At 47.2% G+C, this 20,960-nt stretch overlaps 2 protein-coding genes across 2 annotated transcripts; both read right to left on the bottom strand.

Annotated features, from left to right (window-relative positions):
• Window positions 1–208: 208 nt before the first annotated feature.
• On the bottom strand, window positions 209–12,254 carry LOC128711150 (G1/S-specific cyclin-E). Its single transcript, XM_053806015.1, has 7 exons — window positions 12,238–12,254; window positions 9,594–9,693; window positions 2,009–2,651; window positions 1,532–1,719; window positions 982–1,451; window positions 529–760; window positions 209–457 (listed from the first exon to the last, which is right to left on the bottom strand). Exons 1-7 carry the CDS (start codon window positions 12,252–12,254, stop codon window positions 209–211), a joined length of 1,899 nt encoding a protein of 632 aa, XP_053661990.1.
• Window positions 12,255–14,879: 2,625 nt separating this feature from the next.
• Window positions 14,880–20,394, bottom strand: LOC128712754 (nidogen). Its single transcript, XM_053807627.1, has 9 exons — window positions 20,197–20,394; window positions 18,975–19,454; window positions 18,671–18,906; window positions 17,514–18,258; window positions 17,128–17,445; window positions 16,910–17,060; window positions 16,162–16,849; window positions 15,218–16,090; window positions 14,880–15,126 (listed from the first exon to the last, which is right to left on the bottom strand). The coding sequence occupies exons 1-9, from the start codon at window positions 20,392–20,394 to the stop codon at window positions 14,880–14,882; spliced, it is 3,936 nt and encodes a 1,311-aa protein (XP_053663602.1).
• Window positions 20,395–20,960: the final 566 nt, after the last annotated feature.

The raw sequence follows: 20,960 nt of genomic DNA, 5'->3' as shown, positions 1-20,960 counted from the left end.
ATATGTCTCTCAATGCATTAGGAGCAGTCATTGACTTTACATGGAAAAGGAAGAGAAATGTTCTATTTTGCTCTGCCCTGCTTCAAAACTCATTTCAACGGGAGCTCAACGGTATATGAATAAGCTAAATAATAATTTAAACACTGTTCGGCACTGGAGTGATTAAAATCGATAGAGAAGATACAGGGAATTGTTCACATGTTTTTCTCTAACTGTTACTCCACGTAGCGCCAATTACGTTAGCATCGTTGACCCTTACAACGTTAGTGATTACATCGGGAGCTACAACCGATACTGCTGTGATCACGCTACCGAGCGTTTCCAGGGATTTGCGATTCGAGGATGGTGGCGTTAGGATGCCATCCTCCGGTTCGAGGCTGACCGGTGCCGGTGATGCTTCCAGCAGACCCATGCGCACAGATGATTCCATCTGTTCGATCTTAATGCTAACCAAATCCTGTGCGCAGAAAAACAAACGAACTTTTGAGTAAGATGGCACCGGTCGATCGATCACGCTCGATCACTTACCAGCATATCCAGCGAAGTTGTGTGGGTTTGGATGATGTGGGAACTGTCGGAGACAAGGTTGGGGCAGACGTGCTTCAACCCGTGACAGTACTTGATTGGTTCGTTCGATTCCAGTAAGGTGAGCGGGCTGGATGCATTCTCGTCGCAGATCACCTGGAAGTATGGTTCCATCCATCTGGCGCACGGTGCTATCTCTTCCCACCTAAATCCCGACACAAGCATTGCCGTTTTCCTGCAAATAATACAAGCGCATTGTTAATATTAAATTAGAAAATGATCAATTCAATCAAAATCATACTGCTATTTATGTTAAACTTGCTATTTGCATTCCAACAATGGGGTTCGGTGGTGTATTGGTAGCGGCGCCAATCTTTACACGACAGAACCACTACAAAATTCCATCCGGACCCCGTACGCAGGAGTAACTATCAAATCATAAGCACGCGAACTTACCGATCATATGTATGGCTGATGGCGGCGGCTGCAATCACAGAATATTTGAAATTGGTTAACCCTACGTCCAGCGAGCACAGGTCAATAAGCTGAGCCGTATGGGCGAACTCCATGCCGGAGAATTGGGGATACATGAATGCATCATCAGTCTTGGTAGCTGGTGACTTCTGTGCCACCTTCATTTTCTTAATGTTATTGCTATCCTCATTTTCATCCGTAATTTTACGCTTCCGCGAGGGGGATTTGGCGGACGGACATTCGTTCCGCGCCGACATAAGGTGTGACTCTTCCCGGCTGCTAACGATTACTTGCATATACAACCCTAACCATCCCATCACCGTCACGGGGTTGATTCTCCATTCGAGAGCCGTCAGCACTAGCAGCTCCTCGCGCAGTATGTCCTCATCCGTACAAGCACCATCCGTAACGTACGCGAATTCTCCGATTTTTGGTGGATAAATCTCTTCGACCTGTAACCGAGAGTGGTAAAGACGTTAGACTACTGTCCGGTATACCTTGAAAGGGATTTTTTTTTTTGGGCAAATCTCACCTTAGCCGCAATGAACAGTGAGGTAATGCCGAGCAGTTGTAGATGTGACTTTTTCAACTCCTTCTTGCAGGTGAGATACCGATCGATGTAGTCCACCGCTAGGTAGTACGTTTCCCGATGCAGCTTATACACCTCGCACACCTCGTTCAGCCAGTCGAGCAAGATTGCACGCATTCGGGGTTGAAGACCTGCGCAGAGTACAATAATGATTTACAGTGGACAGTGTCGAACAGTGTGATTTTTGGGTGCAACACATTGAGGAATGATCGTATGCAAGGTTCTTAGCGGTGGATGTTCAACCATATTCCCAGACAGCCTACTTGATTCGGGAGGGATTTCAGATGGATTTCGGACGGATCACTTTCAAAAGGTTATACACGGACAGGTACCTGGGTTATCCCGGGTTCGTCCATTAACAATAGAGCTGAACTTTTCCCACCAAAGCACCCACAAAACCGTGCGTTCTTAAAACCTTACCTGGATGGCTATCAAACATGGTCGGTTCCCGGGCTATCCACGCCAACTCGTCCTTTCGACACATCAGATCCCACATCTGCTGTCTGTTCGCCCACGTCAAGTTTGGTAGCGGACAGGAACGTAGTTTGTGTGAAGGTGTGATAATGTCTCCCCACACCTCACTGCGAATTCTGGCCCTGGCTTTACCATACATTTCTATCGGCGGGTGCGTGATCGGACCCGAACAGGGTAGCGATGGGTGATCCTGCTTGGTATGCCAATCGGCTGTACCGTCTCCGTTTGCAATGGTGTCACGCCCGAAAGGGCTCATCCCGATCGAGCTAACGGTAGCAGGGCTGTCGAGATGGAAATAATCGATGTCGTTCACATAGAACTCCGATGAGCCCGGCGTGTCGGAGGTGTATTCGGCATCTTTGTTGCTACCGACGGAGGACAAACTTGCCGAGCTGGCTATACTCGGCATTGATGGACCAGCGGGGAGCGCGGCAGCGGTTGTTGTGGAGGATGTGGAAGATTTTGCGGCATGAGCTGGTACGTTGACGGATGCGGTGGATGATGTCGATGCGACGGCGCCGTCCGGTGATGTTCGGACCGACTGGCTATTTCGACGCTTCTTTGCTGATTGCTGAACAGTTTCTGATTCCTGAAGCGAAATCCAAACAGAAATGGATCATTAATAAAGGTAGGGATATAATGTAAGAGCGATCGCTAGATCCTACACCAAGGTGATCGAAAGGCAATCCTTCCAGGAAAAGATGAGCAACCAACGATCCAACCGAAAGCAACAATACGAGTTAAAAATGAAAGAAAGTAATAACCGATCAGTTGCTGTTGCGTACCCCGCCAGTATTTTAATTCTCATTGAGGAAAAAAGAAAGAAACGGGAGAAAGAATACACTTTTATCCGTGTACAGTGCACCAAAACGGAATGCATCCTTAATAACGGCATTTGCGGACTGTTTGGATATTCTTCTTTCCTTACGCATTACCTACTTAGACATATTCTCCAAGGCGCCTCCCCCCTCTATTACTACTCTGCGATACCGAAAAAGGACTTGCACCATCTCGATGCCTGGGTTCATTTACAATTTAAAAGGATTTTAATACGGCAGATGTTTCCCGTTGATGCGAATAAAGCGAAGGGACTGCGCGAGCGGCTAGTTGCCTCGTCCTTGTTCTGCGCGTTGTGCTTGTTTTTTTAAGATGTATCGAACTAGTTTTTGTTAAAGATGATTGAATAACATCGAGACATTTCTTGTACAACACATTATCCAATGAAAGGTTCGTTTTCATTTCGTTCATACAGTTGTGCTTCTCTTTTCTTCCAGCATTTCATTAGCATACTGCCGCTATACGAGGGTAACATTAAGGTTATCAGCTGTGTGGTAGTCGTAAGGACATCGAAGCTAACACAGCACAAGGGACGCAATATTCCGATACACACATCTCGCTACCCTTTGTCGATGTCACATTTGTCCGTTACACGGTCCGATGCATGGAAGCGATGTGTTGGCGCGCGAAACATATGCGCCACACGACACAAGCGCACCACAAACGCACTAGAGTTTAGGCGGGAAATAGGCTAGGCTTCACCGGCGGTACTCGAGCCACATACCCATACACGTATAAGGCTCTCGGGGGTTCGGGGTGCTGAGACCCTCTTCTTCTCCTGCCATACCTACTGCTTTCCGGTTCTCGCCCTTGCTTGCTTTTCGGTTCCTTCGTACGTCCACAGCCCTTGAGAAACCGGGCCGTGCTAATGTTTCCGGCTGCACAGCCAAACATTTCGCTTCGTTTCATCTTTCGGTTGCGTGCAGACACGGTCAAAATGCGCGTGTATGTGCGTCTTTACCGTTTCTTCTTCGTTGCGGCTGGTTCCTCTTCTGTCCTTTTATTGCATTTATTTGTCCTTCCATTGCACTGTTGCATTCTCGGCTTAAATGGTCCATGTTAGGCGCACCCGGGGGTAAGATGACAACGCGCATGGACGAAGGAAAAGGTAAGAAAATGGCACAGCACAGTGGAAAAAAAAGTGGCTCGGTGAAAACGCTAGCCCAAGAAGAAGGGACCGTATCGAAAGTTAATTCATGTGGCTATGGTACTGCTGAATGCAGTGCGTTAGCAGGGTTTTACAATAGAATAGAATATGGCGAGCCTAACTTAATGAATCGCGTCAGAAAATAAGAGAAACGGGGAAATTGATAGTGCAACACTGTACTGAATTGCAAACACTAGATATAGAATCCCGAACACAATTTATTGAATGCCAAATCGGATAGACTGTTTGTGTATAACCGGATTCAAGAGTTGAGATATAAAATTAAGAATTTTACGAAAATTTAAAAATATTTGCAAAATAAGTATTAAAAATTATGTATAATAAATACTTGTGAATGGTTTTTTATCAAATTTGATCATAAAAAATGTAATTTTTTATCCCAACTCTTGAACCCACCGATATGTAAACCGACGGTCAATATTCACTAAATTGTGCACGCGATTCTATATCTACTGTTTGCAATTCGGTACAATGTTTCACTATTATTCTTCCCGTTTCTCTTATTTGCTGGCGCGATTCAGTGAGTTTGGCGCGCCATATCATATTCTATTGTAAAACCCTGTGTATTGCTTTCTTACTGACATTTAAAAAAAACTTCAGATCTACAACCGGATGTTTGTCGTGTTATATGGGGGATGATGTTATCTGTGCGTCAAATCAAAGTTCGACGTAATCAATTGTTTGAAATATGGTTCTAGCAAATATAGTCCCAAAGCTTTTGGGGGGGACTGGATAGACATTTTTGGCGCAATCGGTACGCTGCTGTGGGGAAGCCCAGCTTTGGCGCCCATTCTCTTGGTGGTTTTGTGTTTCCATCGCCGATAGTGTCTGCAATAACAGGCACCCCCCACAGCAGAGATGATGCCCCAGACATGAAAGGAAAAGCCCCCGTCAGCGGTGCCATTAGGAGTTCTGGTTCACGGTGGACGAGAGAGAGCGAGAGATGTTAACTGGTGCCCACAGATCCATCAGTGGAATTGGAAGTGGAAGGAAAGAATGTTACGATCATTATACGCCAAATCACTTCCTCCCAGTAACTGAACACCTTTTGCCAATTTTCTGTGGAGATTTCTATTTCTTTGCGCTATCACATTCGTCTATCAGCCGCTGTACGCGCAGTGCCTTTGCCTTTCTGATCGGGCCCGTATCATTCGTTCGGGAATTGGATTGGGCAAAAAAAGACAGTAAGCGGGAATCGCACGGCAATCTAAGAAAGAAAAAAACAACAAACTTCCCAAATGCGAATGCTCGGGAAGATGGTTACCGCTCTGCTTCTTAACGCTTTGTGAATAAATTCTTTCACTTCCTCCCGCAGAGCAATGTACCCATCGCACACGAAGCAGAACACGTACGGGGGCTCTTTAAAACAGGATTTTATTGGTTCTTCTTCTTGTTAACACCTCAAACACACCAGCGCAGCGATCGCGAGAGCAAGCGCGCGCGCGCGCCAAACATACACGCGTCAAAAAATATCGTAACAAACACAAAGCGAAAGAAACACCAAACAGCCGGCCAAAGGAGAATTCCCCATAAACCCCCCCTCCTCCAGGAAAAGACTGCTGGAACCAAAAATGTGCTGATGTGACCCTTTTTTACATAACAAGTTAATGGTGCAGTAGATGGTGAGGTCGTCAACAGGGAGGCACAACACAATAATGACTCCACCGCCCGTACCAGGTGACTTCAAAAAAAAAAAAACTCATTCGAAACACCAAAGCGTCTAGAATGTGGAGACATGACTGAGGGTTCGATTGCAGAATGTACAGATGCCTTTTTTGTTTGTGTTTTACGTGCAGTTCACTGGAACGTATCGTTCGGTGCTTGGTGAACACTCCATGAAGACGCCGGGGTGCCGTCAAAATAGTAATGCAGGAAGTAATAGTCTTCGACTGCGGTGTGGCAATAAACAGGATCTACGCGCTACCGACTATGGGAAGGGGTATCGTTGAAATTCCCTACAGGGAAACAAACTCGCGCAAGAGGATCTTGTCCTGGTGCTCGTGTCCTAATGTGGAACGATCACCGAACCGTTGCAAAGTGAAGCGAGGGAACACACAGAGCAAAAGTCGCATTTCTATGTCCGGTCACGGGCAGGAACTTACATGTCTAGGAACTTTATCAACAAACAAAGACCCGCATTCACTGAGGGTTGTCAATGGCACCCACATTCGGCATCATGACCTCAGCATACGACGTGTTTTGAGATACGAGCCGCACAGCATTTTTGATGCAGAGTGATCAGTAACCGAGGGTGACCATTTATTATCTGATCGGAGATAGTGGAGCTCTAGAAGAAGGCCTGAATAAAGTTTAAAATAATTTTTAAAAATAAATATTTTTCATTATCCGTTTTTGACTAACACTGCTTCTTCTTCTTCTTTATAGGCACAACCACCTCAAGAGGCCTGCCATTTCTAGCTTTCTGTGACTTTATTTATCTCAGTAGCTGGATAATCAAGTCCTGCGTACGAGAGATTGCTCCCGATGGGATTTTGGACCAGTCCATTCGTGTGACGACCGGCGCCACCATCATGCTACTAACACTACTTAGAGCGAACAAATGTATCAAATTTTAAGTTAAATAAATTTAGACCAACCTGTTCAAAAACATACAAAAAAGCGATGACATAAAAACAAAAAAAAATATTTTATAAATTAAAGTTCGAGTACATACATTTACCAAACAATGCGTGAATAATGGACCACTAAAACATGATCAAAACATTACGAAAATAAGATCAACTGTTCGATAAAAGCCTAATCTGTACCCAACATGCCAACACCAAGTATGATTCCCCTTTTTTCATTGCCACATTAGACCAAGCTGACAGTTGAAATTGGAATCGGAGTCGGAAAAGGTTGGCGCCAAAAACACAACAAACCACCATCATTGCGCATACGTATCCACACCAACGTACCAGAGTTTCGCCACATACCTACAAGACGAGGCGCGCAATGAAATACATGCGCTCTCGCGCTCTCTTGAGCTCAGCTCTCAGCTGAAGTTTTCTGCTGCCTGACAGCTGATTTTCCCGCGCTATCAAAACATTCAAACACACACACCACAATTGGACAGACCAAATGCTGCTGGCTGAATGTGTGTGGATCTCGTTTGTCAGCTTTGTTTCTCACTTTGGTTCGAAATGCAATCGTACGTTATCTTTTTTTTCCCCTCTTGCAACGGGCGAAACGTCACCCATATGCCACACAGCTCATCTGACTGCGCACGGTTGTGTTCCGCGCGTAGGAAGAGTCAGCGCGACAGGGATAGGCGTAAAGAAGATGGAGAGTAGGTAAACAAAAACCGCGCACAAAAGATGATAATCACGATCCATAGGTTGACTTGTGAAATACACCTCTACTCCGCAGCAGCTCCCGTGTGCTGCCGCTGACGCTGTGGTACTGTGGGGCTCTTTAAAAGCTGCACTATAGATCGCAATGGAAGGAAGCACTGAGCAGCTCGTCGATGGGAATGACAAACATGGCAAGACGAATGACACAGAACGGAATAGGTTGGAAAGATCGGAAAGCAAAGCTAAACATTCACAACACTCTTTCTCCCCGGTACGAAACGGGAAGAGGATCATGTGCAAACAATGGTCCGAAATTCCAGCTACAGAGCGGCAGCTTTTTTCCCGATGGGCAGAAGTAAAACTAGTTTTGACACAGGACAAGCTTGTTGCCGAGCATCCACAGCAAGGTCTACAACATGCCGCAATCGGTAAATTGTTCCGTGCACACAGTGTCCAGATCGAAGGACGTGCAAGAGTCGCGCCACACTGCCACACAACAGCAACCAGACAAAATTAAACACACAGCAAGGGCAAGACAACTGGCCGTCTGTAGAAGAGCACCATGCAGTATCTGTAGATCAGATCGGCATGTTTTTTTTTTCCTTTTAAACGGGCACAATGTCTATTTTTGGGGGAAAGAAAGTTATAATAAATGGATGAGTGCAAGTAGAACAAATGCTGGTGGGGACTTTCCATTAACGTCTAAACTCAGCACACCAAGACCTCAATTTAACCTAATAATTAACAACATGCGGCTAGCTTTAATTTAGAAGAATAAGCCGTGCTTTAAGTGGGATATAATTGTTTCAACTTTGGGACTGGTTTTTTTGGAACAAATTTAAACCACCTCCAGCAAGGAGTGCGGGTTTAACAATTGCACATGGAACCAGCACACCCTTCTGGGTTTGGCTACAATCATCAATCATATGCAGCTATCCCTCACACAACAACGTTTGACATCAATTGGCACCCTCAAGTACCCATCACAGCAATGGGCAAACGCACCTGGGGTAGTGATGTGCAAATATTATTACTTGCTTTGCTGTTCAGCGATATACGCACCTCCACTTTAATACGTTTATTGCACTCAACTATTATGTATGACAGGTGAGAAATTCTCCCACTGCGCTACTTTCCCGGCCTGAACGAAACTTTCCTCTACCGCGTATCGAAATCAGCTTGAGCATGTCGAACATTTTGGTGGCTGATAAGCAATCAGTGAATAGCGCCACATTGATATTCTTTATCTTTTCAATGTCCGTAAACGCTTCTTCCCCTGTAAAAAAATACACCAATTGCGTAATGCAAATTGACGCTGAAGCAACAGCAGTCTATCTAGCTAATGATTTCACGTTCCATTTCAGATCGAAGCGAACTCTTAAAAGGTACATCAAATTAAGAAATTATATGCTCCGAACCATTCTTTCGCTAGCCACATTACAGTGGACAACCAATCTTCGTGCTTCGATAATAATGGTCCAAGACGAACGAACTGTTTGTTACCTTTCTTTTTAAGACTTCTGATTGATTCCAAGGAAAATTTCAGATAAACATCAATCATGAGTTTTCAGTACGTAAAAACGGTCCTTTTCCTCGGGATAAACTTCTAGTGCGCCCCTTACACTTATCCCCTGACGATCCTCTTGTTCTGTCCTTCTCCTTTCCGTTACTGCAAACGTTTCGCCGTTCCCTGCCGACTTCCAAACGCAAGGAACTCGAGCAACGTACAATGAAGGGGTCCACCATTTTGCTGGCTCGGGACTTTTAAAAAGCAATTCACACGATCGTCCTTGTTGTGCCGTTTTCTTCTGCTGTGCTCTTCTTTGTGTGCGTGTTAAACTAAGATTCTCAAGATTCCATGAAGCGAAGGAAGGCAAAACAGAGTGGAAAGTTAGGGATAATATCTTGGGTCAATAATATTCTGGGTCGGAAACGGTTTTGCGGAAGGCAAATGTACACATGGCAAGAAACATGGTGTGGTATTAAATAACCGACGAATGTTTCACAAAACTCACTGCACAGAGCGGTTTGTCCCATTCCCAAGAAGGATACACGGTGCGTTCCCTTTTCGGCTGAAGGTTCGCAACCATATACGAAGTTGGCCATAGCGATACGATCCGAGGGACATTTAAATTTTCCGTCCGTTACAAACAGTTACAAAATTGCGCACTCGTTGGTAGGAAGAATAAGAAAGCAAAACAGGATCATATTTCAGGAGTCCCTCAATACGTACTTCATGCTGTTGGGATTCCGAGGTATTCTTGCGTTTACGGCTTCTGCGCTTTGGTTCTGGCTGCGATACTTCTATGGCTGGTAGTCGATGATTATCCGATCTAAAAAGAAAAGAGATATAAACATATTTTAAATAACTTTATGGAATGAGCAACAAGTTACATTATATAATAGTTACCAGCCGCTAATTCTAATTATAAATAATTTCCGTTAGAATCATGAAGGTAAATCCGTTTAATATCTGTCAATATGGCAGCCAAGGGTGCGAACATAAGAATTTATCGCACATGTAACCAAAACATCACCCTAAAACCCCACTACGGACCAAAACCTTGAATACTAGGAGGACCATCGGAGCCGATGGTCGTAGAACGATTTGTGACTCGCCTTGTCATATCCTACCGAATGAGGGATAGTGTCTTGCTGCCGAATATTGAGTCTCAAGATACTAGTCGGGTTTTACATGGCACCAAGCGGTAGAACATCTTTCTGAGGCATGGTTGACCATAATTCTGGAGGTTGAATAGGTTGACACGGTTGTCCTATCACAGTTTGGCAAAGGTTTGAATGGTGATCTAGGTATTCTTCTTGAAGTATTCTAGTAAATTCAAGGATATTCATTCAATTGCTTGCTTTTGTGCTTTTTCCAGGACAGTATATCTCAGGACCGGTGATGGTGATGATGATACCAGAGGAATGATGTGCAACTTTGGCAACACATTGTTGGAAGCTCAGGTGTCACTGCTCAGGTCTTTGGTTAACTAGCTGCAAGATTTTGGTCCAATCTGTCAAAAAATTGCAAATTGCCGACCAGATCCAAAATCCGTACCAGAGATCATCAATAATGCAGTGGAAGTTGTGCTGGAGTCGGGATTTTTATATCAAATTAATTTCAAACTCACTTCAATAATTGAAATAAATAATAATAATGCAATAAAATCTATAAATTAAAAAAAAAAAAGTTCACATTCATACAGCTTCAGAACATTCTAATGATATTAACTATTTGCGATCATGATCACACATGATCTCCCCGCATCATTTTGAATTTTATTTTTGAAACGCACCATGCGCCTCCACCGTGTGAGATTGCCGTAGAAAGCGATATGGAGGCAAAATCTCATTCGAAATTGCCAATCTTGCTGGTACAACCTCGACCGTCACACAGCGGGGAAATTATTTGCAACGAGAACCACACGAAGGAAAACAATTGTGCCACAATGAAATGGTGCCCGTACTTCACATTTGACACATTCACCCGTTTTGACAACAGACTTGGGTAAGCGCGCGCTTTACCGCCCCTATCTTGCGCGTGTGGAACAACCACGTCACGCAACCACACGGGGCGGTATTCTTCCACAAAACGGAAATGCCATAAACGTCGGTGTGGTTCGCGCGCGCACGACCGCCAGGTTTGACGTGTGCAAAAGAAACGAACCAACAAAAAAAACACACACACGAAGAACTCGATCAGCCGCCGGAGCGTGACGGGCTGTTCAGCGCGCGCGAAAGTTCTTCTTGGCCCCCCCTCCCCCCTTTATCCGGGGGGCGGCGGTGCAGGCGGCCAAAAGCCGACGAACTCCCGTGTCTTTTTACCCGCCAGAATTTTTGGGCGTTGATCTCGTTGGCGCGCACGATCTCACACACATTGCCACCCCGCGAAGCACACAAGCGAGAGAGCAAGAGAGGGGAAAGTGCACACAGTTACTCGCCTACTGCTTTTTGCCATTTTTTATTTTTGTTGATCGCAAGAGCGAGATGGAACATTTTTCAGAGCGACAGCGTGCGGGGAGAGTTTTAATTCCCGCCGAGCAAAATGCTGGCGAGAAAGCAGAACAAACGTTGCCCGTGGGGAAGAGCCGTTGGTGCTCTTTGAGCAATGTGCGCTCAGCTCTACCGTCTAGTGCGACCCGTGAGCGGAACAGCAGCACACGCCGGTGGAGCCCGGCGCTGGTGCGCGGGGGGTTTAAATGGCCCGGTATTGACGCGGCTCTTTAAACCGGCGGAGCGCATCGAAGCTAAAACACAGAGCGGAGCAAGATCACCATTCAAGAGAATTCATAATAACGTTTTGTGAGCACGTGAGTTGCAGAAGAAGCAGAAAAGGGGTTAGGCAGGTTACTGCAGTGTTCGTCCCATAGTGTAATAGACATCCATGCCACGAACATCAAAACGATCCGATGTGGAAAATTCATAAAAAAGCTTCACAATATCTACAGCCAGATGAACCATTCGTGGGGACACGCCGTTTACTTCATGCGCAGTTGTTTGGACATATATGCATATATTCCGTTTAAATGACACTTACCATCGCATACAGGGAAAGAGCAAGGGAAGCGGGTGGGAGGAGATTGGCGGAATGGGAAGAAGTGCCTGAGCGTAAAGAATAATAAAACAACATCGCTACAATGTGTAGCGCTATAACCTTCGAGTCGTCTCTTCTAACTGACGGAAACTAAGAGTAAGAAGCCCAGACTAAGGAGAACGGTCATTGTATGCGTTTATACGTATGGAAGGTGCTGACTTGGGCTGTAGTACACTGCGAAAAAATAAAATTCCCCCTTCCCCGAAAGCTCCGCGCTACTTTGATCGGATCTAGTCAGAACCATTAAGTAGCGCTTTTCGTGTAATTCTATGTAACATACCTATTCGTATTGTCCATTCTAACGTGTAGCGCTGATCTTCCGAGCCGGTATCGAAGTGCTGGGGCGTTGCTGTTAGCGGATTCCGGAAAAAGTTACATGAAGGACCAATTCCGTCCGGTACCCGGTGGTTTACGATTATGAGATCAAGAACGTTTTTTTCTCTCCACTCACACTCCTTTATCACACACGGATGATGACGCACAGGCTGGGGTCAGGATGGTTAGCTAGCGGAAACCCTTTAAAGGTCCACTGTAGGTGCCACATAGGCCGACGAAAGTTGTCCCCCGAATAACGTTCTGCCTCTACTGCTGATGCGGTATCGGTTCAACACACCGGTGTGTGCGAACCTTCGGTTGCAAGCAGAAATGGCGAACAGTCGTGTTCGCATAAAATGCTGCTTTGCACTACTTGCCGGTGCCAGTAGAAGTGGGCAAATGATTAGCGCTTGTGCCCCCGCCACCGTTGTGCGAGGGAAACTCTGGTCAAGTAATGCTGCCTACAGCTGTGCAAGGTCTGGCGATATCGATGTCTCTCTTCTCTCGCTATTCTTACCCTCAAATAAAAAACGTCAGCAAATGCCCGTTTGGCGCACTTTTACAAAACTTCAGCTCTGTCATTTGTGACACCAGACGGGCGAATAAGAATAAGGAAACTACCGAACAAGCGCGTGTCCTTGTTTTTACCGCCGAACGATCGCTGATTTAGCGCCTAATGAACGCGGTGAACGGGTTGCCTGTAGAACTTTTTCCGTGGGAAAATTTACCGTGCGCAGCCCGCTCAATCCAGCGGCGATGCAAAGTTTCACGCGGTTTCACGTTCTTCTCACTCGCTACTCACTACCGGTGTACCGGTGAAAGACATTCGCGGAACACAGTGTTTTCAACAGTCAACGGCCGATGGCGGGATGATTGCTTTTGTATTTACACAAAAGACGCTTTTTACTTAGTTACAGATCACTTTCACTGAAATCACATGCATACTGTAGTGCCACGCTCCCGAAAATAGCCGATGGACACCGATACTGTAATTAGCTATTCCATTAGCCGAACCGAAAGTGATGTGCAGTGCACGCATTAACGCATATCCTTGTTTACTTTCGTTGTGTCCCGTGCGCAGGATCCCGGAACTTTTTGCGCAGGATCAGCCACAAATGGCTTCCGAATGCCGTCACGTAAATTCCTTCACTATTAGTAATTCTTTCCGTGTGTGAACCTCTTGTGGGATGGATGATCAACAGGATTCTACGTGCACGACGTCGATGCCATGAGCGTAGTGAGTGAAATGAGCGCTTAAATCGACTGCTTGGACGCCACGGCCGATTGTCGGCATCCGTCAGCAGGACGCGGGAATGAGGGAATCAAAACAACAAAAGTGACAGCTGTTTTCCTTGTATGCTGCAGTATAGCTGTGTGTATATAAAGCTATGTTTCAGGGGTTGGGGTGATACAATCAATTGGTAGCCGTTACTGAAGGGATGTTGTATGTTGCAAAGGAAAGTTGTAGCCCGTCCAGTTGCGATGGGGAGGTAACCGCATGTCTACACCGAGCGTAGTTTTGGACAATACGCATTACCTGCCAAAATGCGCTTAATTTTTCGATAAAAAGGAAGTACAGAGTCTGCATTCATTCGCTGACAATGAATGACGTCCGATGCGCTTAAGGCCATTATTCACGACACCTTCATTTGATATTCATGTCTAAAATTGGTGAAAGATTTTTGGGCAAATGATTTTTTGATTTTGTGCGGGGGGGACCCGCCATAGGGTTTAAAGCTACCCTGGACAAAAATTTTACATGACACTATGGGCTGAGCATGGTCAGAATACAAACAAAATAAAAATGAAAGTGTTTTTATTTTTTAGTTCTCGTTGCAATGGTGGTTTTAAACGGTGATTTAAGGGAAGTAAGGTGTAAGTTAAGAAAAAAATTGGCAAAAGATTTTTGTAGTCCCCCCGTATAGTGTTTGAAGCTACCCTGGACATATTTGTTGCACTATGGGCTCGAGTTGGTAATGGACAGGTAAAAATTAAAATTTTATGAGGTATGTTTTAATTTTTGTTTCCGTGGCTGTAATAGTTAAAAACAATGGTGGTTATGAAAATTAAGGAAATTTTTTAAAAAATATAAAACTATCAGCGATTAACTTTTTGTATCATCAACATCCTTATGGGGCTGCCCGATGGCGGTCTATTCAGGCTGCCGAATGACGGTCTATTTTCTCTGCCCGATGCCGGTACAATCGCGCTGCCCAATTAGATCGAATAGATTGTTTATAAGATTAGCTTACATTATTACAGATTACAGTATTGGATCGATCGAAATGAGACCCAGGAGTGTCTCAAATAATCATAAAGAATGTGCTTCGGACTGTAACACAGCTAAAGACATGTTACAAATCCCATATGATCTTTGAACAAAATAAATCACGATCCAGTCCCGTAGTAATTTGGTGTAGTTTATTAGACTTTAAAGAAACACAAACTTCTTCTCCTTTTTGAATTGGAGAAATCGCTTCGATGCAAGTGTTTCATGACCATCTATAGCCTATGGCAAAATAAATTGCTTGTATTTTGAAAACGGAGAAACCACTACTGGCAGTGTGTAGAAGACCCACGGAGAGGACAAACACATGCCTCACGGTACTAGTAGTCTAATATGACGTCATTGCAGTTGCGGATGCACTTGCAGCTACGGCCCGATGGAGCGCGCGGATTGATCAGGCAAAGCTTGTCCTCCGTACATTCGCCATTGTTGATGACACAGGGACTGTGGAACAGTGGACATTTGTCCGTAACGGCGGTCATGCCGTACATCTTATGATTGCCGAACACCGGCGAGTTGATCGGTTTCTGGCGCACACCGTACAAGTTGATGCTCTCAATCTTTTTCCTATTGTTTGGCAAGGTTACGGTGGAAGAGAACAGAAAGATTCAATTTAGATTGCTGTTTAACATGCGGCACGTACACACGTCTCACTTACGTAATCCAGTCCGTCCAGTAGAACAGATCATCGGTGACGGCCAGCCCGAAAGGATAGGTCAGGTTACTTGCGATCGTGCGAATCTGTTTGCTGTAGGTGTCGATACATTCGACCTTCTTTGTGCCCGCATCGGCGTAACACAGCTCGCCGCTAGCCATCGACACTTGGATGCTGTTCGGTAGCACTACCTGGGGGCTGCCCGCCAACAGTTGTCGCTCGGTTCCATCCAGATTGGACCACTCAATCTTCGCCCCATCACGGTTCCAGTCCGACCAGTACAGCTTGCTCTGGTGCGGATCGACCGCAATGCCGCGCGGATTGACGAGATACTTGGAAACGAGCACCGCACGCTGGTCAGGATTCTCCAAACTGGCAACCTCGATCGTGTCCTTCTCCGAATCGGTCCAGTAGAGGCGGCGTGAAATCCAATCGACCGCCACTCCTTCAGGTGACACAATGTCCTTGGTGATGAAGGGCTTCTGATCCGTGCCGTCGTACTTCGCGCTGACGATCTGCTGGGCGGCGATGTCGCTCCAGTAGATGCGCCCCTCGGCACAATCACGATCCAGTCCGATCGACATGAAAGCCATCGTGACCGGGTAACCCAGCCCACCGTTCAGCGGCACGCGTATGTTGGCGACACCTTGGCTAATGAGCAGGAAACCATCGTCTAGCCGGTGGGCCGTATTGCACACGGACCCATTCCCGATAAATCCATCGTTGCAGATGCACTGGTAGCCGTTCGTAGTCGACTCGCAGCGTGCGTTCGGATCGCAAAGGCTTGGGATGTTGGCACAGTTTCGCTCCGGTGTGCAGATGAATCCATCACCAAAGAAGCCCTGGTTGCACATGCACTCGAACGCATATTGTTCTCTGTAGTACGGGGAGGGACATAATAAAGCTGTAGATTCCGCCATCAACATCGCGTTATCGCTAAATCTCACCTGTAACTCGGCACACACGACGCATGCAGTCCACAGTTATTGCGCACATTGCACGGCGGTGGGATCGAACGGCACTGCGACACGCCATCACCGATGTAGCCCGGTGGGCATTGACAGTAGGGAATTTTCTGTATCGGATCGACGATACACACCGCATTCTCGGCACAGTATGCGCCACCGCACGATCCCGCCCGGACGCAGAAGTCGGACAGGTCCCGTTCGTAGCCCTGCTGGCAAACGCACACACCATCCTGACATTCCGAGTTCATGCCACAGTCATCATCGACGGCACATTCCGGCGCGAGATGGCAAGTGCGGCCGTCACCTTCGTAACCCTTGTTGCACACACAGATCGACATCTTCAAATCGAGAATGTAGTTGCACGATGCGTGAATGTCGCAGATGTCATCATCGTCCTGGCAGGATATTTCCTTCTCCACGCACGTGTACCCGTCACCATCGTAGCCGGGATTGCAGATACACTCGTACCGGTACACGCTGTCACGCCACTCACAGTTTGCATGCGGACTGCAGTTGTTTTCCAAATCGCACGAAGGCATATCGGTTGGGTGGACCTCATCCGGATCCAACGGTACCCGGCGACATATTTGGTTGAACGCGAACTCAATCAGCGTGTAACCGGTGGGACAGGTGCAGCCGAGAATCGTACAGAATGGTGCAATCTCTTCTGCAATGCACAAGAGGTCTTAGGTCTTAACATTAGCAAAGGTGGTTGGTCCATACTTACCCTCCTCCGCGTACGACTCCTTCACGCATTCTTCCCCATTCCACACGCTATCCGCTTCGCATGGCGGGTCACAGTACCGTTCACCATCACCGACGTACCCCGACCGACACACGCACTGGCCGTCGACACATTCGGCAAATTCCGCGCATTGCTGAAATCGGTAAGGCTGATTAGCAACCGGTCGTAAGCAAACCAAAAGCTCTATTCCCACAACCTACCCCACAGGTTTCCGGGGCGTATTTCGGCTCTTCCTGGTTCGGGTCACTGTCCACCTCGTTGTAACTACCGTAACTACCCGCCGGCGTTGATACGGTGTACGAAGATGAGGTCGGTTGACTGTGGCCGGTAAATTTGTCACACTGATACCCATTGCCGTCGTAGCCCGGATTGCAGCGGCAACTATAACCACCCGGTTCGTTGTAACACTGTGCGTTTTCGTCGCAGATATTAATTCCTGCACACTCGTCGATGTCTACACAGTTGATGCGATCGGTTTTACCGTAAGGTACGTAGGTGAAACCGTTCTTGCAGTTGCACTGAAAAATAAGTAAACGCAATAGAATCACAACGAAACAACCGCACAAAAACAGCCTCCAATACGTACATCGAAGGTATCGTCCGGTTTGGGGACGCAAACCGTATTATCTCCGCAGTTGGATTCATCGCAGGGATTGAACTGATCACCGACCACCATCTTGCTGAGCATTCCCATCCGCACGGCACGCTCGCGCGGTTCGTAGCCCAGATTAACACGGCTGATCTTCAGCATTGACTCGTCCTTGCCCGCATTGGCGTCCTCGTTGCCACGGCATCCTTCGTACGTGACGTCCTGGTACAGGGTGTAGGAAACGTTGCGACCCTGTGACGCCATCCGGAAGCTGTGTGAACTAACCGCTTGCAACCGTCCCCTGCCCGAACGGCGGAACGATACGGAGTAATCATCGAGCTGGAGCTTCTCCAGCGCCGGAATTGCGGGTAGCTGTCCAGACAGCTCCACATCCAGCGCAAGCTGATCCCACACGTTCAAACCGCTGTACTTCTGCTTGATGTGAAACATTTCACCCGTCTCGAACTGGAGCGTACTGGTGTGATTGAACTGTCCACCCGTCAGCTGGTAACCGTTGACCGTGGCGCCCAGTGGCTTTGCGAACAGCCACGCAATCGTGCCACCGAGAATGTGGGTCAGCTGTAGGTTAGTGCCCATCTGCTCCTCTAGCGGGCTGATCGCGGTGTACGTTCTCCCGTCCGCCATTACGATGTACGATTGCAGCTGGGTATCAAGTACTTCGCCGTTGACCGTACCGAGTACCTTACCAGCCACTCGCAGCGGAATGTCGCTCTTAACACAGCTGGTAATATGGCACAGGAACAGGAACTGTTAATGCAAATATTCTAACACGGGGTGATCTACACGACGCGCTTCTGCAGCGTTTTCTGCTTCAATGGTACAGTGCATCAATGCGCTATCAGTATGCTCAGAATGAGTTTTTGGGATATTGCATCAAACCTATGTACATGTTGATTGAATTTGAATGATAAATAATGACTGACTTATGCTATTGTTTCGCCTACTCATATTTGATATTAACTGCTTTCTATCATCGGATTTTATCGATATCAACATCGAAATAAATTATGACCACAAACTATCATGAGCCATTCCTACTGTTCAACTTATGTCAAAATAAAAGTGTAAGCGCGCAAAAACGTCCAAAAGCGTGTCGTGTAGATCGTCGGTAACAGCAGAATCTCATCACCTACCTGAACCCATTGCCATAGTAGCCGGATTTGCACTGACAGCAGAAGCCCCAGTTGCTGTTAATACAGGACGCCGCCGAGTGGCACTTGTAGCGACCACCGTCCGTACAGCTTCGTGGTTCGCCCGGTTCTCGCTGCTGATCCGGCCGCTCGACGTTCCCTTCCGGTGCGAGTGGTCCAACGCGATACAACCACAGCCCAGGCTGGTTGATGTTGGACGATATGGTCAAATGGCGTACCTGGAAATAGAAATTCACCTCAAGCTTAACCACTTCCGTGCCGAGCAAGTGTCGAAGTTTACACGTACATTATCGGTACCAGACCCGGGCAGCGTGAACGTACGATCGTCCTCCGCAGCGAAGCCAGCCTGCGCACGCACATCCGGCAGACCGCTGTCACCGGTTTCGCCCTGGATCCAGTGGATGCCGTCCTCCGGGTACAGGAACTGCACGAACGTATCGGTCGCACCCAGTATGATCGCGACCTGGAACGAGTTCAGCACGTCGTTCTTCAGGTTGTAGTGCCCCACGTGCTCCCAGGTGGCTACAAACACCTGCGCTGCCTCAAAATCCACATGATTGCTGAAGCTGTTGTGCACCAACATCGTCGTTTGGTGGAGTAGGTTCGGATTGCGCGACTTAAAGTACACGATCGTGGCCGTATCGTTCGGTAGGGTCGTATCGACATTCGCGTAGAACGGAGCAATCAATGGGTTGCCGAGCGGGAAGGGCAGATTCAGGAAGCCTGTCAGCTCGCCGCCGAACGACAGTATGCCGTTGGTGTTGATCTGTGAACGGAAGGTGACAGTGCGTGGAGGTTGAAAAAAGGAAATGGAGTCAAAGCCATAAATCACCAGTTAATTTGCATCAAAACGCTCGCTTACAACGGACACCATTCATTCGCACACGAGAAAGATCGGCACGTTATCATCATCTTCTGCTGTGGCCCATTGTCCGGGACACCGAGAACGGGCCGAAACACTTTCATGCTAGGGGCATTTATGTAACGCAAACTCGTTACTTTTAGCAACTAATTGCTAATGTTGCTGTATTTACCACCGGCGTTGGACCCGGCGGCCTGCTGATAAGAGAAAGCACATCTTCGTCTAGTAGTCACGCTAGGCCAGCTAAATGAAGAGATGTTCGTCAGCAGATCGCCCTTTTCTCGGTGCGAAACAATTTGCAAAGCGCACTTTCGTTTGAACGACACACACACACGGATATTGTGGTCCAAGGGCGTTACCGTTTTAAAACGGGGGCGAGATACCATCGTGGTGCATCTTGGAATGACTAGTTAGAATTGGAAAGTATTCTGCTGCGATTGCTACAGAATGCCGTACGATCGAGTGTTACAAGACGACGAATGATCGGCCATGGTGTAGCTTCCAAGGCGATTCTTCGCGCTAGACTCGCAATTGAAGCCTGTTGATAACCCTCCCCAAGGCAGAAGCTCCTGATTGCTGATTCCTTTCTTTCCAACTATCAACATCCAAATGGTGGCAGAGACGAATGGGAAGCGATCACACTTACGTAAACACGGTCGTATTTTTCGTTGTAGAAGTGGGCTGGCATGTCCAGATCCATGTACCGGAATTCTTCATCACCTCGGGGCAGCACCTCGCTCGCTTCGTCCACGTAGCTGTACAGATCACGAGGATCCACCGCGCGGATGATGGACGGTAGCAACACACCGATCACGAGAAGCACCAACTCACGCTTGCTAGACATGTTTTAGTTTGGTTTGCGGTTGGTAAAAATGGCCACACTAAACACCGACTAATGGGCCAAATGGTTACCAGGCTAGGCAATAGCTAGTTACTTTGCGCGAAAATCTAGTCTTGCTGGACACCGTGTTGGCGGTTAAATCCGTTCAGGAAGCATCCGAGATAATCGGTCGGTAGCACAGACAACGCTGGAACGCACCCGCATCCACACACCACCACACAGCTTCCTGCTATTTCCAATCAATGTTTTTCTAAATCACTTTCGATCTTTACGTCGTCAACGGGCGGTTATCACTGGACCACCGTCTGCAGGCCTCGCTGCTACGCCACCCCAAACAAACGCGCACCAGGATCTGGCGGGTCCGATGATCTATCGGACGGTTGTCCACAAGCACTATCAGCAAACACACACTGTACCTTCATTCATAATCTATCGCACACATTCGGGCGGGCTGGTACACAAACACGCATCAGTTTTCCAGGACGGCCAATGACTGCCGTGCATCGTTTCGGCCGATACTGCCCACTGACGCGCACGACCAGAAAACCAGACCGGAGGAAAGTTCACGT

The sequence above is a fragment of the Anopheles marshallii genome, chromosome 3, assembly GCF_943734725.1.
Source record: "Anopheles marshallii chromosome 3, idAnoMarsDA_429_01, whole genome shotgun sequence".
Taxonomy (NCBI): domain Eukaryota; kingdom Metazoa; phylum Arthropoda; class Insecta; order Diptera; family Culicidae; genus Anopheles; species Anopheles marshallii.
The sequence above is the reverse complement of the archived record's forward strand: the minus strand, read 5'-3'. Positions and strand labels throughout refer to the sequence as shown.

Excerpts from the sequence above, each read along its gene's own strand:
- LOC128712754 (XM_053807627.1), bottom strand. The coding sequence starts at position 20,394 with ATGTCTAGCAAGCGTGAGTTGGTGCTTCTCGTGATCGGTGTGTTGCTA. Across the intron at positions 18,259-18,670 it reads TACTATGGCAATGGGTTCAG|CTGTGTTAAGAGCGACATTC; the intron begins GTAGGTGATGAG and ends CCATATTACCAG. Across the intron at positions 17,446-17,513 it reads AACCGGACGATACCTTCGAT|TGCAACTGCAAGAACGGTTT; the intron begins GTACGTATTGGA and ends CTTATTTTTCAG.
- LOC128711150 (XM_053806015.1), bottom strand. Across the intron at positions 1,452-1,531 it reads CACTGTTCATTGCGGCTAAG|GTCGAAGAGATTTATCCACC; the intron begins GTGAGATTTGCC and ends TCTCGGTTACAG. Across the intron at positions 458-528 it reads CAACTTCGCTGGATATGCTG|GATTTGGTTAGCATTAAGAT; the intron begins GTAAGTGATCGA and ends TTCTGCGCACAG.